At 47.9% G+C, this 16,643-nt stretch overlaps 1 protein-coding gene across 1 annotated transcript; it reads left to right on the forward strand.

Annotated features, from left to right (window-relative positions):
* The first annotated feature begins 374 nt into the window (after nucleotides 1-374).
* SERPINB8 (serpin family B member 8) lies at nucleotides 375-12,239 on the forward strand. The gene is made up of 7 exons (XM_087818597.1): nucleotides 375-468; nucleotides 3,148-3,325; nucleotides 4,596-4,733; nucleotides 6,487-6,604; nucleotides 8,316-8,458; nucleotides 9,997-10,149; nucleotides 11,448-12,239. The coding sequence occupies exons 2-7, from the start codon at nucleotides 3,158-3,160 to the stop codon at nucleotides 11,850-11,852; spliced, it is 1,125 nt and encodes a 374-aa protein (XP_087674723.1). The 5' UTR covers nucleotides 375-468; nucleotides 3,148-3,157; the 3' UTR covers nucleotides 11,853-12,239.
* The last annotated feature ends 4,404 nt before the right edge of the window (nucleotides 12,240-16,643 follow it).

Consider the following 16,643-nt stretch of genomic DNA (forward strand, 5'->3'; position numbering starts at 1 on the left):
GGGGCGCGGGGCCCGAGCGCAGGAGCGCGGCCGCCCGCCCGGGGTCGGAGGGGGGCGCTTAGCGGGAGGGTCGCCGCGGCCCGGGGACGCCGCCGCGTGGCCGTTGGCCGGCGGGGAGAAGAGGCCCGGGACCCGGCGGGGGACGGAAAGCCGGGAGGCGAGTGGGAGGAGCGCGCGGCCGTCGCCGCCCCGCCTGGAATCACGCGCAGCCTGGGGCGGGCCCCGGGCGCGGGGCGGTGCCACCTCCGCGCGGATGCCCGTCCTCCGCGCAGATGCCCGTCCCTCTGCGGTCCAGCTTGTTTGTGCGTCTCTCCTCCGCTCTCCCCTGCCTCCCTCCCCCCCTCCCTCCCTCCCCCGTCCCGCCCTCCCTTCCCTGCTCCCCTTTGCTCTTTTTCTCCCACTCTCTGCCCTGCTATCCTCGCTCCCATCTGCGCCCCTTCGTCGGCTGCCTGCCCTCAGCTAGAAAAGGTGGGTGCTCGCCTGTCTCCTCCACAGGAGCCACAGTGCTTAGGGGACCGAGCCCTCACTCCCAGACGCCCAGCCCTGGGCTCCGGCCCAGCTGCCCTCCTGGTGGAGGCGGCTTCAGGCCCCAGTTCACTGCCCCCTCCTCCAGCCTCCCAGGCCCCCACTCGCCCTCCCAGCCCTGCCAGGACACCCCTGAGTGCTGGGTGGCGGCGGGCCTTCCTTACTACCTGCAAATGCTGGACCTTCTCCAGAACTAGGTGTCTTTCTGGTCTCCTGCATCCACCGAACCTTCTGAGTAATGCCACCCCATTTGCCTAGACTCCCCTGGAATCGGGGATGCCCCTGGCTCCCAAGCTCTCCCTCTAGGACCCCTGCTCATCTTAAGCAACCAGCTGACTTTCGCAAACGTCCTGGCTGTCATTGTCCCCACTGCCCCACTCCCTTGGTGTGGCGTGTCCCACAGCCTCGCCTGGAATGCACACCTTCTCCATTCCGGGCTGGCTCCTCAGATGAACCTCCCGTGGTTGGGGCCCCTCCTGGGCATGATTGGCTGGCAGGCTATCAGAAGACGAGCTGAGGCATCTCACAAACTTTAAGAGTCTGCCTCAGCAGAAAGTCACTTTGAATCCGGCAGCCTCCAGTCCAGCAGATGGAAAGGAGCTCCAAGCAGCTGAGCAAAATGAGACTTAGAGGCACAAGGGCAGAAGACAAGGAACTTAGAGTCCGCAAGAAGGCGGCTGTTATTGCAAAGTTGCTTTCCTTTAGGGACGGCAGGCATCTGTCAGGCAGATGACCTCACTCCTGCTGATCAGGGGACCCCTGATTGACTTTCACATCCCATTTCTGGGAGAGCTGAAGCTGTAATGAAGTCAAGTTTTGGTTTGGTGATGTGGGGTTCCCCATAAGTGACTCCATTTGGGGTCTGTTGTCTTTTAAGAAGCTAATGTAATCCTTGACTCCTGCTGCTCCCTGCCCCGGTGTGATCAGTCCCCCAGCTGGCAGTTCCATCGCCCACTCTCGTGGGCAAGCTTCCTCTGTGTTCAGCTGTCACTAATCTAGGGCAGTGGTGGACCAGCTGGTCCCTAGCCTTTTCCCACGCTATTTGGTGAGCCACAGTATTTCTCTAAATCTCCAATGTATTTCCTGTAAAACATTTGTTTAAAAACCGTGCATGGCTTTGCAGCCCATAGCTCAAGTTCAGATTTCTGAACCTGGCATAAGGGGCCCATCCTGTCTCACCACGCCCTGTCTCTCAGGGGACTCCACACAGACCTGCTCCCTGGCCACACACAAGCACGGCCCCTGCTACATTCCTTGCACCTGCCAATCCCACAGCCACAGCCTTAAAATTCACCTCTCTCGTTCACCGCCTTACAGAAACTTCTCCCCAACCTTGCAGAGCCACCTCACTGCTCACCTTTGCCACAGGGGCTTTTAAAAGGAAGTCATTCTGCTGTTCTGTGGTCTTCCTCAGCTCTTTGCAAATCCTCCTGTTGCAGAGCCCATGGCTGACTTCAAACCACACATTTATGTCTGTGTGTGTCCCCTAGGGAGGGAGCGTCCCGTCAGGAGTGATGCCATTTATTGTTCATCTCCTTCTGCAGACCCATATGAGGAAAGGTCTACATAAGTGCTCTTTGAACAAATTCACCTTGGGATGTGTATATGGGGAGGGGGAGGGAGCAGGGAGTTGGCAGGAAGAAGAAGATGCCACAGGGTTGGTAACTGAAGGCTTGCTTTTGTGGCCGACTGGACCACTCTTACTATAAGACCTGAGGACCTTGTCTACCTGTAAAGAGAACACTAGTTCAATGCCAATTCATTTTATTGGCTGGAAATCAGATCTTTTCCACATTGTCGTGTTTTTATGACATAGTTGAATTGTGGCACCAGTGCCCAAAGCTGTTATTTTGTTTTATATTAGAATTAATTCCTTTTTAGATTCACTGGGCAAGGCCCATTTTGTTTAAAGTTCCAGTCCTCTCACAGCTTCAATGTACAAATGAGATTGGGAGTCAGCAGGTCTGGGAGAGTGTCTGAGCCTCTGCAGAGGTCCCGTTGCTAAGGGTGGGACCAATCATGAGCTCTGTGAATTTACTTTGTGAATCAGAGTAAAGCTCTGTGCTCTGTGAATCAGAGTAAAGCTCTGATTTACTTTGTGAATAAACCATTGTGTTTGTTATCTATTGATACTGCAATGCCTTATGACAAATATGGCGCCTGAAAACAATAAAAATTTATTATCTGACAGTTCTGGAGTTCAGAAGTCCAAAATAGGTCCTCAGAGTTACTTTTTTTTTTTCCTGGAGGATCTAGGACAGAATCAGTTTCCTTGCCTTTTGCAGCCCCCAGAGGCTGCTTGCATTCCTTGGTTCATGGCCCTGCATCATTCTGACCTTTGCATCCATCATCACATCTTTTTCTCTGACTTTGACCCTCCTGTCTTCATCTAATAAGGACCTTGTGATTACATTGAGCCCACCTGGATCACCCAGTAGACTCTCCCCATCTCATGATCCCTAATTCAGTCACATCAGCAAGGTCCCTAATGCCACATAAGATAATGTAGTAACAGGTTGGGGAATTTGACATGGATATCTTTGGGGTGTAGTTCTGCTGACCACACCCAGTCAGTGTCAGAGGGTTTGGCTGATATGCTTCTGTGTTGTGTTTTTGATTCAGACCTTCCCTGATGGATGATCTCGGAGAAGCAAATGGCACTTTTGCCATCAACTTACTAAAAATGTTGGGTGAAAAGGACAACTCACGGAATGTGTTCTTCTCTCCCCTGAGCATCTCCTCTGCCCTGGCCATGGTCTTCATGGGGGCCAAAGGAGACACTGCAGCCCAGATGTCGCAGGTAGGTGTGCCTGTCACAAGGGAAGATCAATGGCATGCTTCTTTCTCTGCTTCCACAGAGCTTGTCCTTTCCTATCTACCCCAGCTCATGAAGGACAGTGTGGCTGGTAGGCAGGAGGTGGGACACTGTGCTGATGGAGAAAGCACAGGTGTAGGTAAAACAGGTAAACTGTATAAAACAGGGAATCTCTTCTTAGTGTTTATGGAAGAAATCAAGTCATTACCTTATTTTCTGTGGATAAAAGCATCAATATATTATAGCAAAATTGTATCTTTGAGGAGTAAGGTAAATTATCATTTTGTCCCACACAAAGGCAAAGGATTTAAGCTTTGTTATATTTTTACTTTTGCTAACATATTTCAAATTGAAATGTAGCTATGTAAATGAACTTTTTGTCCAACAAGTTTATTTCTAGCATATGATTGTGTATAAGTGGATGAAGTACACACACAGATGTGGACTTCTGTCTTCCGGAGTAACTCGCAATGTCTGATCTGACTGATCTGACGTGGGCTATGTGTGACGTCAGCTACCCATGAAGTAGTGGATGGTACCTTAGGGAAGGAGTCCTTAACCTCTTTGTGTCTTAGTTTCTTTGACCGTCTTGTGATAGCAATCCAGAAAATTGCACATGCCCGTCACTCTGTCACTCATGTCAGGGTAGTGCATCCAATGTCTACAGTTGAATCTCCATGGTTGTTTCTTCCAGCTCCTAGGAGGACTGAGGTTTTGGACTCGGGTTGTTGGGTGACACGGGAACAACCTGAATTCTTACTCTGACATTTAAATCACAGTCTGGGCTGGAGAACTGTAAAATTGCTGATGAGACATTTTCATGTTTATTTCTTCTCATTCTTGAAGTTTTCCGTCAAGTTAGATCCATTCCAGCTATTTATTTGTTGTGTTCTATCTCCCTCCTGAGTTTTCACATCCTGCCTTCCTGGCCTGGGTGCATCTGGGAGAGCAGTGGTTTATACCCAGGGGGTTTTGCCTGCCTGGGGGCATTTGGCAATGGCAAGCAGTTTTGGTTGTTATAACTGAGAGGTGCTGCTGACATCTAGTGGCTGGAGGCCAGAAATGCTGCTGCAACATACCCAGCAATGTACAGAGTAACTGACCCAAAGTGTCAGTTGTCCCCAGGTTGGGAAACCCTGTGTTGGTTGGTGAAAGCAGACTCCTTCCGAGACAGGACCTGCTGTGATTTTCAGTGTGGAGATTTGTTTGGAGGAGCAGAATGGCAGTGTTAAAAGTCTGTGTTTTCTCTTACCAGGCCCTTTGTCTGGACAAAGGTGGCGATGTCCACCAAGGTTTCCAGGCACTTCTCTCGGATGTCAACAGATCCGACACTCAGTACTTGCTCAGAACTGCCAACCGACTGTTTGGGGAAAAGACGTGTGATTTCCTTCCGGTAAGTAGTACTCACACATTTTATTTACTTATTTATTATTAGTTTTTAATCCTCACTGGAGGACAAGCTTTTATTGATTTTAGAGAGAGGGGAAAGGAGAGGGAGAGAGAGAGAAACATCAATGTGAGAATGAAACATTGGTTGGCTGCCTCCTGCATGAGCCATAACCCGCAACGTGGGTATGTGCCCTGATCTGGAATCGAACCCGTGACCTTTCGGTGCACGGGATGACACCCCAACCAACCGAGCCATACCAGCCAGGGCAGTAGTACTCACATACTGATTAAAAATAAATTGGAAATAAAAGAAATTACAGAGGAACAGAGATCAAGTATAACTCTATTGCCTTAAAATTTTGCTTAGAATTATGCCTGTCATTATAATTTTAAATTGTATGATGGTTTCTGAATTACGTTCTTTTTTTATTATTTCTGGTATATTTCACCTGAATATTAATCTCAATATGTCCATCCTCGGGCACCCAGACCTGCTTCCCCCCTGGGCTTGAGTAGTTCCTATTGATTGCAGGATATAACCCCAGAGTTCCCTAGGCCAGTGAAAGAAAGCCTGTCACACGATTCAGTAGGCGAGGTCCAAAAAATGACGCTACGTAATGTCCAGAGGGATGCTGTCTCGATGTGAATGAAATGGTCAGGGTGAGCCTGGCTGTCTTACTGGCTGGCCATTCCCAGGAGACCTGAATGCATCCTGCCCTGCCTGCTGGTGGGCTCTACCCCGTGGAGGTCGCCTGCACTGGGTATTAAAAAAAAAAAAAATCATTGGAGATGATTCTGGATCTTTCAGCTGGCTAGGTCTTCTAGGATAAGCGTGAGTGATTCCAGGAATCTCCTGGTTAGTCGATGTTCATTTTGAATATTGTAATTGGGGAATATTGGGGACACGGAGCTAGCTACCTGCCACCTTTCTCGGTTGCTCGGCTCTTCTCTCTACGTCTTCTTTCTTCTGTAGAAGCTAAACTATTTGAGAACAGGAGATGGGCGGAGGATAGGCACCAGTGGCCAGGCACATTGTATCTGAAACCAAGTTTCTGTGAGGTGAGTTATCTTTGGGTTTAAGGTACTGGGAACAGGCCCTTCCTGATGTGATCCCCCCTTACGTATCAAGGCTCATCCCCTGTCCCTGTTTTTCCCCCTAATCCCTCACACACACACCCACACCCCCCCCACACACACATACCCATCTGGGCTGGTCACATTCCAATCCTGGAGGCCCTGTGAGATTTCTTGATAATCCAGTTCTCCCATGGAGCCTCCCAGTCATTCCACAGTAATGTTGCAGACACGGGCTGGGGCTGGTGATGCAAACATGAGTAAAAGAAAATTAGGATGCTTAGTGGGGGGAGGGACACGGAAAACCAAACAGAAAGTCAACGTGCAGTTTAAGTGTTGGATGGGCATTCACCGTGGGCTCTTTGGTGCGTGTCTGCCACCCTGTATGTTCTCAAAGCATCTTGTAATTATCTGTATGTACGTCATCTCTCTCACAGACTGGGAGCCACCTCCAGTCTCATGTCATGTCTCCACCCTGGGGTCCAGCACCCAGCACAGGGCCAGGCTCAGAGGGGGCGGGCTGTGCGTTTTTGTGAATTGCATGAATGAGTCTTAAAGGGCAGGAGGGCCCGTGCAAGCTGTTAGGGTAGAAACATATTCAGAAAAACCAGATGTGTTCCCCCCGTGGGAAGCTGTGCTGTGTGGGGCCTGACTCCGTATCTTGTTTGGAATCTTGCTCGCAGGCCTTTAAGGAGTCCTGCCAGAAGTTCTACCAGGCGGAGCTGGAGGAGCTGTCCTTTGCCAAGGACACCGAGGAATGCAGGAAACACATCAACGACTGGGTGACTAAAAAGACTGAAGGTGAGAGGTTTCATTTCGGTAGGCTTGGGAGTCGCGAAGGAAAGGGAGGCAAGATGGCCTGGGGTGTGACCTCCACGGTGTTGCCCCTGGGACCCTGTCACCTGTGGCCTGTGTGTGTGTGTGCGCGTCTGCTGCAATTTCAGGCCATCCACGCCGTTCTGTGATTTTTATTGGGCTTATCAGATCCCAGAGTGGTGATTTAGAAGAAATACTTACACCCGGTGTAAGGATCTCAGACACCTTCCCCTCTGGACTCCATCGGAAAACCCTGGAAAACCACATCCTCTTGGAGGCCCTGTTTATCTCCTGTCTGGGAGGGCCCTGGCCCTGCGCTGAGGGCAGAGTGACATCCGATTTGGGTGGCAGCTGAGGGAGGCCGTTTTGACGGTATCTCGTTGTAATGGGACCAGCTCCGGTTCCGCCCTTGGCCCTCTGCTTTGCCAGGAGGCTGTGGCGTTTGCTCTTGGAGCGTGGCCTTTTCTCAGTTTGCTCCAGATCCGGGAGCCGCAGCCGGTGTGAAGCCTGGAGCATCCCCTGCCCAGACCCTGTTCCCTCTCTGCAGAGACAGTTCCGCCAGTTCCGCCGAGAGTGCGGGGAAGGACAGGCTTGCAAGCACTCTGCACAGCTAATGTGACTTAGACACTTCCACACGTGGGGAGCTCAACCGCTCGTTTCTCCACGAGCCCGCCAGCCCTCATCATTCCACCGTTCAACCTTTATGGCACCCCCGTGTGTGTCAGGCAGCAGCAGCGGTCACAGTTATACTAAACGCCCATAAAATAATGCCCTTCGGAAGGGAAGAGCCCTTCACGATTTTGTCGTCACATGTGGTGGTCTCTCGCTCCCCAGTAGATGGAGCAGCCCTAAGTCACCTGCGAAGCCAAAAGCGTCTCCACACCTCACTTTCCTACACCTGTCATGTCCCCTCCACAGCTGTTCACACTTTTCCTTCCATCAGGCTGGCCACCCACGTTTTTTCCCAGAATATTACAGCTGGGGGTGCCTTGGGGATCACCTTGTCCCCGCTTTCATCGGACAGCTCAAGTTGGGCCCCTTCAGTGCATCCCCCTAATTCCTTTGCCTCATTGACCCCACTTGGGGGACCTGCCTTCTCCCACGGACAGGCCTGTATTTCCCATTCTTGGAAGGCTCTCCTCACCTGGATGAGATGTGAAGGTTGGCGTAGAACGATTTCAACCAGCACCAACCACCAGGAGACGTTTGGCAATGGCCGGAGACATTGTGGGTTGTCACCACGGGGGGAAGTGCTGCTGGGTAACCGTCCTGCAGTGCACAAGACAGTCCCCCAACAAAGAATTACCCAGTGGAAAATGTCAGCAGCGGCACAGCCGAGAGATGATGGTGCCAAGGCCCAGAGGCTTCCAGTTAAAATCAGGACTCTTGGGTTATTTTCTCAGCTCAGTCTCGCCACCTAGTGACCTTAGCAAAAAAGTCAGGCAGATGCTCCGAACCTGAATTTCTGCGTCTGTCAATTGAGGGCAAACGGGTGGTTGACCTTCCTGCTTCGGGAGTGTTGCTTAAGGACAAACTACACCCTGCGTGGGTGCCCAGCCCCAGGCATCGTCGCCCCAACTCGTCAGGTGGCCGAAAGACAGGATTCCAGCCTGGCTTTCTGTGTTGGGGGGATTTTTGTAAGAGAATGTTTATTCCCCCCCCCCCAAATAGCAACAGACTTCTCTCTTCTTTACAGGCAAGATTTCCGAGATCCTGGGTGTCGGCACGGTCGGTCCACTGACCAGGCTGGTTCTGGTGAACGCCATCTACTTCAAAGGCAGGTGGAAGGAGCAGTTCGACACAAAGCACACCAGGGGGATGCCCTTCAAAGCCAAGCAGGTGGGGACGGAGGTGTCAGGCACTCTGCTGCTGTCTTCAGGTCACGCGCCGGGAAAGGCCGTGAGGGGAAAAATTCCACCGTTTATTTCCCACCCCCGGTGGCTAATCTGTTTCTGAGTGTATTTCACGCCCCCCATCTATCTGTTATTGGAGAAGGGAAGAGAAAAACAATATTTTTCTATTGATAGTTTCCTTTCTTCCATCCAACTGACCTTCTGTCTCTGGTCATATTATTGTGATTGAAAGAAAATTTCTCCTAAGCCTTGGAACGATGCGCGTATTACACTGTCACTTAGCTATCTCCTTGGTGTCACTGACGGCTGTGCCTTTTTATTGCCTCAGAACCCATGGCTTTGCAGTTCTGAGCACAGGGAAGAAGGTGTTAACAGGTGTTGACGCTGATTATTTATTTTTTATTTTTCGCATCTTTTAAAAATAAAAATCGGCCCAGCCGGGAGTGGCTCAGCGGTTGAGCGTCGACCTAGGATCCAGGCGATCAGGGTTTGATTCCCGCTCAGGGCACATGCCCGGGTTGCGGGCTCGATCAATGACTCTCTTATCATTGATGCTTCTATCTCTCTCCCTTCTTCTCTCTGAAATCAATAAAGATATATTTAAATAAAATAAAATAAAAATCGTATATAGTCAAGGTATACAAGATGATGATTTGATAAACTTAGAGAAATGATTACTACAGTAACACTAACTAACATATCTCCCCACATAGTTACCTTCTTGTGTGTGATGAGAACCCCTGAAATCTACTCACTTAGCAACTTTTCAGTATTCAGTACAGTATTATTAACTGTAGCCACCATGCTGGACAGAAGATATCCAGACTTATAAGCCTAACTTTAAAAATACTCGTCTCCACTCCCTTTCATGTATGATAGTGCCTGACGGGCTGGCGTGGGGGCATCAATAGCTATTAGCTGGAATTTGACCTTCACCAACTTGATAACAGCATGTTGCATAAAAGTTTGAAAGTTTAGAATATATTTGATGCAAGTTTAAGAACGGTGGGCCCTACGCATCTTGTTAAGGTTCTCCCTCCAAGAAAACCAAAGCTGTAAAACCAATTCTATAATTGAGCAACTTTTCAAAATAAATCCTAACTCCCTCCGGCCTGTCCATCTTCCCTAACCTGACCCTTCAGCCCAAAGGCCTGAATATTGGTGAATTCTCCTCTCAACTTAGGAAAATAATTTTTAATTATAAGGTCACTGGGCGTGCTTCCTTATGCATTTTTTCAAAAGATCAGAAACACAACTTCCTCTGAAAATAATGGGAGGGTTTTCTGTCTGTCTACACTCCACCCTTCATTCTCTTGCCTGGTTGCATTTGTTCTGCTGGGGCATGGGCATGTTGTACTCAATACTAATATGTAATAATGAGGATTTTGTCATATGTTTATCAGCATAAACACACAGAAGTAATATCTCTCTTATATGCACCTAGGGGTTCTGTGAATTAGACATAATTTTAATGAACTGTGCTCATTTTTCAGTGATCTGATTTTAATTTTATGTTTTCATTAGGAAAAAAAGACAGTGCAGATGATGTTTAAGCAAGATAAATTTAAAATGGGCTGTGTGGAGGAGGTGCACAGCCAGATCCTGGAGCTGCCCTACGAGGGGCAGGAGCTGAGCATGTTCATCCTGCTGCCCGAGGATGGCACTGATCTCTCCGTGGTAAGTGAGCCCTCGGCAGTGAGTCTGAGTGTCTGCGGATCCAGCCTTGGCGCCTTTCTTTAAGTCCATCCATCAGGTAGCATTCGAGGAGTTTCCCGTTTGGGGTTAGTACAAAGAGTGCTGGATGAACACCGTTGCTTGTCTTTGGTGGAGGGGTGTATGCGTTTCAATCGAGTCTATAGCTAGGAATGGAATTGTGGGCAAGGGCAAATGTGGATGAAGCTAAGAGAGAGTTCCAAGAATTTAAGGGCATTCTTTATTCTGAAGAGGGGCTAGTTGGGGCCCAGTAATGCTGAATGAAGGTCCTGGAAGAGGGTAGGTTGGAGCTGGGCAGTGGCTCTCAACCAGTCGTGTGCATAGGAATCTCCTGGGCATCTTGTTACAACGCAGATTTTGATTCAGGGGGTTTTAGGGCCTGAGGTTTTTGCATTTCTAATAAGATTCCAGGTGATACAGGTGCTGTTGGTCATGGACCACACGTTGAGTAGCAAGAGCCTAAAGTACAGCTGAGGAACGCACCTTAGACAGGGGAGAGCCCTCTTCCCGTGAGAGAAGAGGAACGGGGTTCAGGAGGAAGGCAAATTTGTAAGGTGGGAGGTGCAGGACCCACAGCGTGCTGGTTGTCTGGCTCCCTGGGGGTGGAAGAAGCCCTCATTTATGATGTTGGCTGATTTCATGGTGTAAATACTCCCACTTGGCTAGGTTTAGGTTACCAAGGATTTAACAATCGACTCCCACCGGAGGTACAAGCCACTCCTGCACACAGTGCACAGGGTGTGAGCATGGGGCAGGCGGTGGGCAAGCAAGGATCCCGGAACATCGGTCCTTTTGAACAGCCCATCGCCGATCTCCCTTCTCCAGAAGCACGTCCCCCTTGCCGTTCAGATGTCCCCGATTTCCTCCTTGCACAGATCAGAGCTCCGAGCCTTGCTCTGTCTCCCTTTTGTCAGCAATTTCTCCAACTCTCGTAATGTGCATCGCATGAATATAATCAAGTGGCCATGAGAATTTTCTAAACTAGAAAACATTTGAGATGAATTTGTTATAGGTGGTTTAAAAAAAAATACCCTCTCCTTGTCTCAGGTGTTTTCCAGCTGTTTTACTCTTGTTCCCATAAAACAGAGAAAAGATGAGAATTTGAGGGAAAATCTTGATGTGTTTACGAGAGGGACCATCTCTGTAGATTGTCCTGGACCGCAGCTCACCGCCTTGTTGCGTGTCACGGGGTGAGGGGTAAAGAGGGATCGCACCGGGCTGCCGTCACCTGGATTTTAGGATTTGACTCTCCGTTGTTCCAGGTGGAGGAAGCGCTTACCTACGAGAAGCTCAGAGCCTGGACGGACCCAGAAAACATGACTGAGATTAAAGTTCAAGTTTTCCTCCCTCGGCTGAAGCTGGAGGAGAGCTATGAGTTGGAGTCCTTCCTTCGAGGTTTAGGAATGATCGATGCTTTTGAGGAGGCCAAGGCAGACTTTTCCGGAATGTCAACGAAGAAGAACGTGCCCGTGTCCAAGGTGGCGCACAAGTGCTTCGTGGAGGTCACGGAGGAGGGCACGGAGGCGGCCGCGGCCACGGCCGTGGTCAGGAATTCCCGCTGCAGCAGGATGGAGCCCAGGTTCTGCGCAGACCACCCCTTCCTTTTCTTCATCAGGCACCACAGGACCAACAGCCTCTTGTTCTGTGGCAGGTTCTCTTCTCCATAAGGGGGGCCGTTGCCTAGGGGCTCTCCTTGACCCTCTGCCAGCCTTGCCGTGGTTCACATTCTGTATGACCAAAATAAAGCGTGTGCACCTAGGACGCCTGTGACTGTCTTTACCGAATATTCCACGGCCACTGAGAGTAACTGAGGCTTGAGGTGTGTGGCGTTTGGGAAGGAGAAGGGCGTGCTTGTTCGGGAATGTTCGGGGAGCTCCTCCCTCTCACACTCTGCCCTCGCCTACCTGTCCGAGGACGGCCAGCTGTCCTCAAAGTCTGTGCCCATAGTTTGTGGGCATCTTTAAGAACTTGCCATGGATTGGCACATCAGCATGCCCTGCCATCCTGCAGTGGTCTCAAAGACCGTTGAGGTGCCCACCACCTCTGGCAAGCTCACCTGGAGAAGCCAGTGTCCAGGCCCCCTGCACACAAGGCCAGGAGTGAATGCTGCAGAGTGAACGCTGCAGCCACAAGTGTCTCATCAACAGCTCAGACACTGTCCCCCAGTCCATATCCGCATGTCCCACGTCTCACGGTCCCTTATAAAAATCACTCCTTCAGATCTTTTTGCCATAAACCTGATACGAGTTCAGAGGCTCAGCAGGGAGCTTCAGGACTGAGCTTGGAGCCCAATCCTGGAACGTGCCCAATCCTCTCCGCTCCCTTTGCTTCTGAAACATACACACAACCGGGAAAGAACCCACATCGAGCACTTCTTGGAAGCAGCGACCCTCTAGTTAATCATAGGTGGTCAGACATGGCTCAAGCACCCCCTTACTTAAGAACAGACCTCCCTACATAATTTTTCTGATTAAAAATTTTTTGTGTGTTATGGCAGCAATTTGGAAACTATAGAAAAGTATACAAAGAAAATTTGTCCCCCACAGTTCCCCTACTGAGCAGTCACTGCTGTAAAGAATGATACCTTCCCTGTTCTATGTATGTAAATAGTTGATAAACATTTCAACACAGTTAATCATGCCTTCCTGTAGCTCATTTCTACCCTTAGAAAGGTATCTGACTTGACCTTGCAATGTGTAGCATCTGTGCATATTGTGACCAGATATCCCAGTCCTAAAAAACCCTAAAAAAACTATGTTCAAGAGGCATAAAAATAATGCTCATAGCAACATTGTTCATCACAGCAAGAAAAAAATGTCAAAAAGTAGGAAAAACACTGAATTATTAAAATGAATCAATCATGCTACACTCATGCAGTGGAAGGATTCAGGGTCCTTGCCTTGCTCAGCTCTGGGGCACCATTCTCGTAGTCGGCACGTTTCACATAGCACATAACGTTACTGGCATCTTCGGGAGGCTATACAAATTTGTGCAGAATACCATATATCAGGCAAAATAAATTAATCATAGCTACCACCATAAAGCACAATGCCGACCAAAAATAACGAGTGTCGGTTGCATTTGCATCATGTTAAACAATAGGCAAACTGACTATTGTGGTGCTCAGAGATGCATATGTATAGTAAAGCTATACAGGGAAAAACAGGAATTAATGCAAAATACAGAATAATAGAAATCCAGGGCAGGGAGAGCATGTGATCGGCTAGGTCAGCAGGGAGCTTTAAATTTATTCAGGATACTCTGTTTTTTTAAGCTGGCTAGTGGATATTAGATAATTGTTTAATTCACTATTAACCTTTAAATATGCATGTATGTAAGTCCATTGCATTATATGCACGATACATTTAACAGTGGAAAGAAATTTAACAAAAGAATGGATGAATCATGGTGTAATATGATGCTATGAGAACTACAGTCAGCTAAAAGGTAAAATCAAATATTGCAAATTTAATAATCAAACTAAATGTAACTTTCCTGTTAAAAGACAAAATCTTTTAGGTTGGAAATGAACAACAGTATTTTGCCAAACGTGGATTTCAATTAGCATTTCTCAAAGTGACACAAAATAGGAACGTGAACTGATGGGCAAAGATGTTCAGGCAAATTTAAAAGGACAGTGGTAGTCAAGCTATAATAATGTCAGAACAAATAGACTTTAAGGAAATGAATTAAAATGGAGAAATGCTGTCATTTGATAGAGAAAAGGGTATGATTCATAGGGAAGATAAAATGTATTCTTCAACATGTCTCTTTCAATATTGGACAGATGAGCATAGAAAAAAATAAATCATAAAAGTTAGATGAAAAAGTTCAATATTACACTGTATTTTATACTAAGACCCATTTTTGTTCATCTCCGCATCTCTGAAATTAAGACAGGTAATTGTTATTGCCCATACATACTTGCATTTAGTCATAGACGGCTAGAATTTTTTCACTTGTTATGTGTTGAGGACCCTTGTCATTTATTAAAGATTATATTATTATTTGGCATTGAAAAAATTACTGTGAATGTCAGAAATGATTGGAGTGAAACAGTGATGTGGAATTTGATAGCAGAGAAGCAAATGCTTTAAGTTTGGAGGGATGCGTGCGAGTTCCCGCTTTCTCGCAGAGCAGTGACTGCAAATGACCGGAGCTCAGAACGACAGGCAGAGAAAGCCGTGCTGAAAGGTGGCCCATCACATGCCAACAGCGGGTCAGCTCGGGAGAGAATCCCAGGGACAGCTGTGCTGTGTTGGCCCCTGTTGGTGGTGTTTGGTGAAACCCACACAGCAAAGCTCTTGGCCGCACAAAATACAGCACTGGGATGAAAAACATTAACATCCATGGTTTTAGGCCCCATCGTGATGAAAATGACAGAGTCCCTGAACATGTTCTAAGGTTATTTTGTAGCATATTTTGCAAATATTTAATTTTACTTATGAACAAGAATAGGTCCATTAAAATATATATCTAAATATATAAAAGAACTCTACATATTTATACAATAAAATTTTAAGTGAAAGAAAGTATCGCATCATATTCAATGGGCAGAGCTTTCATTTCCTTAGTAATGCATGAAATAATAGTGTGTTTGGAATCGATGAAATGGGTGTGGTTTACTGGATGATGTCTTCCCTCCCTGTCTCACCGTCTAGAATGCATGTGCATTGAGTGTTAGACCCACAGCTCAGCTCTTCTCTGCTTTCTCTAGTTTCCATGTTACAATCCTGAGAGATTTCTTGAGCTTTTTCTCCCAGTGCTCCTATTGATTTTGGGGGGCAGTAATGTGTTACATTTCACAATTTTTTTTTTTTCCTTTTGATGATTCCTTTTTTCATGCCAGTGTGTGTGTGTGTCTAGTTGTATGTACCCATGTGTAATAACTTCTAGAATTAGCTAAGGACATTAATTGGAATTTTTAATGTTCTTGTCTGAATTTTCTTCCAGGTCAGCTCGGCTGAGTGTCAGTGTTGGCCCTTCTCTAGTAAACCCGTGATTCAAGGGGTTTAAGTTGAGGAGGGTTGCACTTAAATGGGCAATTTCTAAAGATTGTTTGGACGGCTCTATGGGGAATAAAATAAAGGGGGCAAAAGTAGACACAAGAAGCCCAGCTGGAAGATTATGTAATAATCTTGACAAGCGATGAGGGCCGTTCACACTAGATGAGTAGAGAGGTACATGTAGGGAAGGGAATGGGTTAGCGCCACCTGTTAAAGAGGATCTCAGAGGTCCGAGTGTTGGACAGAATGGGGGGGGGGTGACAAGTGCCGCTACTGAAGGGCTGGCAGGAGCGCAGGGATGGAAGAAGGTGTGTTCCTGCGATGGGGCAGCTGAGGGGGGTCAGGAGTAGGAGGTTTTAGGTGAGAGGGGGACCAAGGGTCCTGTTTTGAACTTGTTAGCATTGAGATGCCTGCACCATGCTCTCTCATGTTATCTCATGAGGACAGCTTCATGGCCGGGCCTGGAGCCCCGAAGATTGTTTGAGATGGATGAGGGGCCATGAAAGTGGCTAGGAAAGCAGGGGACCTGGGAAGAGAGTGTGCGGTGTGTCCTTGGAGCGATCCTTCCTTGTGCCAATTATCTCAGTCTCGTGCCAGGCAGGCTCTCCTCTCCTTGATTGTGTGATCCCATTTCATAAATAATACATCTGGATTTCTGCCGTGCATGCCGGTACATTAGGTTCTGCAGAAGGCCGTTCTCAGATTGTCTTTCTCGGAGTATTTTTCATGCTGCTTCTTTCTTTCCCTTTGATCCGAAGTTGTTTAGCTCTACAGGTTCCGTGCTTTAAAAAACAACATTTTTTAACATATTTTTTAAGAACGTGTAATCGGTTTATCTGAAAGGCAGATAAGCTACAGAACTCCAAAACCCTGGCAGTTTTCTGAAAGGTGAATTGTCCGAATGTCTCCCCTATTGACTGATCCTCAGGACCCCTCATACTAAGCAGTGCAAAAATTCTCTTTTTTTTTAACTTTTTGGGTTGCCTACCTTTCCCCTGATCTATAATACTGAATTCTGTGGGGTTCAGTTTCTAGGATGCACCATGTCTTCCCCAGCTCCCCATCCTTTCTGCTCAGGATTTCTGTGGAATTTCCAGCCTTTGTCTCTGTCTATATGGTGCCAGATGAATCTGCAGCTGGGGCGGGGGTGTTGTAGTCTATGACTGAGGCGTCTTCCAACAAGTCTATGTAGCACAACACAGAGCAGATCTAAGACAGCCAGACAAATAGGAAGCCCAGCATCTGGCGACCTTGAGCTTCAGCCCTCAGTAACTGGGCAAAGGTGGATTTGCAGGTAGATAGAAAACTTCAGAAATTGGCTCCATGGACACAGAAAAGGCGGTTGCTAACAATTCAGAAGTCACTAACTAGTTCTGTGACCTTGAGCAGGTAACTGAAAGTCCTTTGGGTTCAGCGTCTCCTCCTTTGTAACATTAAAGGGTTTGTCCACAT

This window comes from Miniopterus natalensis, chromosome 7 (assembly GCF_054644295.1).
Source record: "Miniopterus natalensis isolate mMinNat1 chromosome 7, mMinNat1.hap1, whole genome shotgun sequence".
Classification (NCBI taxonomy): domain Eukaryota; kingdom Metazoa; phylum Chordata; class Mammalia; order Chiroptera; family Miniopteridae; genus Miniopterus; species Miniopterus natalensis.

What these genes read in the sequence shown, in the direction of transcription:
- SERPINB8 (XM_087818597.1), top strand. Translation starts at nt 3,158, where the DNA reads ATGGATGATCTCGGAGAAGCAAATGGCACTTTTGCCATCAACTTACTA. An exon ending in GGTGACTAAAAAGACTGAAG is followed by an intron (nt 6,605 to 8,315) that starts GTGAGAGGTTTC and finishes TCTTCTTTACAG; the next exon opens with GCAAGATTTCCGAGATCCTG. An exon ending in ATGGCACTGATCTCTCCGTG is followed by an intron (nt 10,150 to 11,447) that starts GTAAGTGAGCCC and finishes CCGTTGTTCCAG; the next exon opens with GTGGAGGAAGCGCTTACCTA.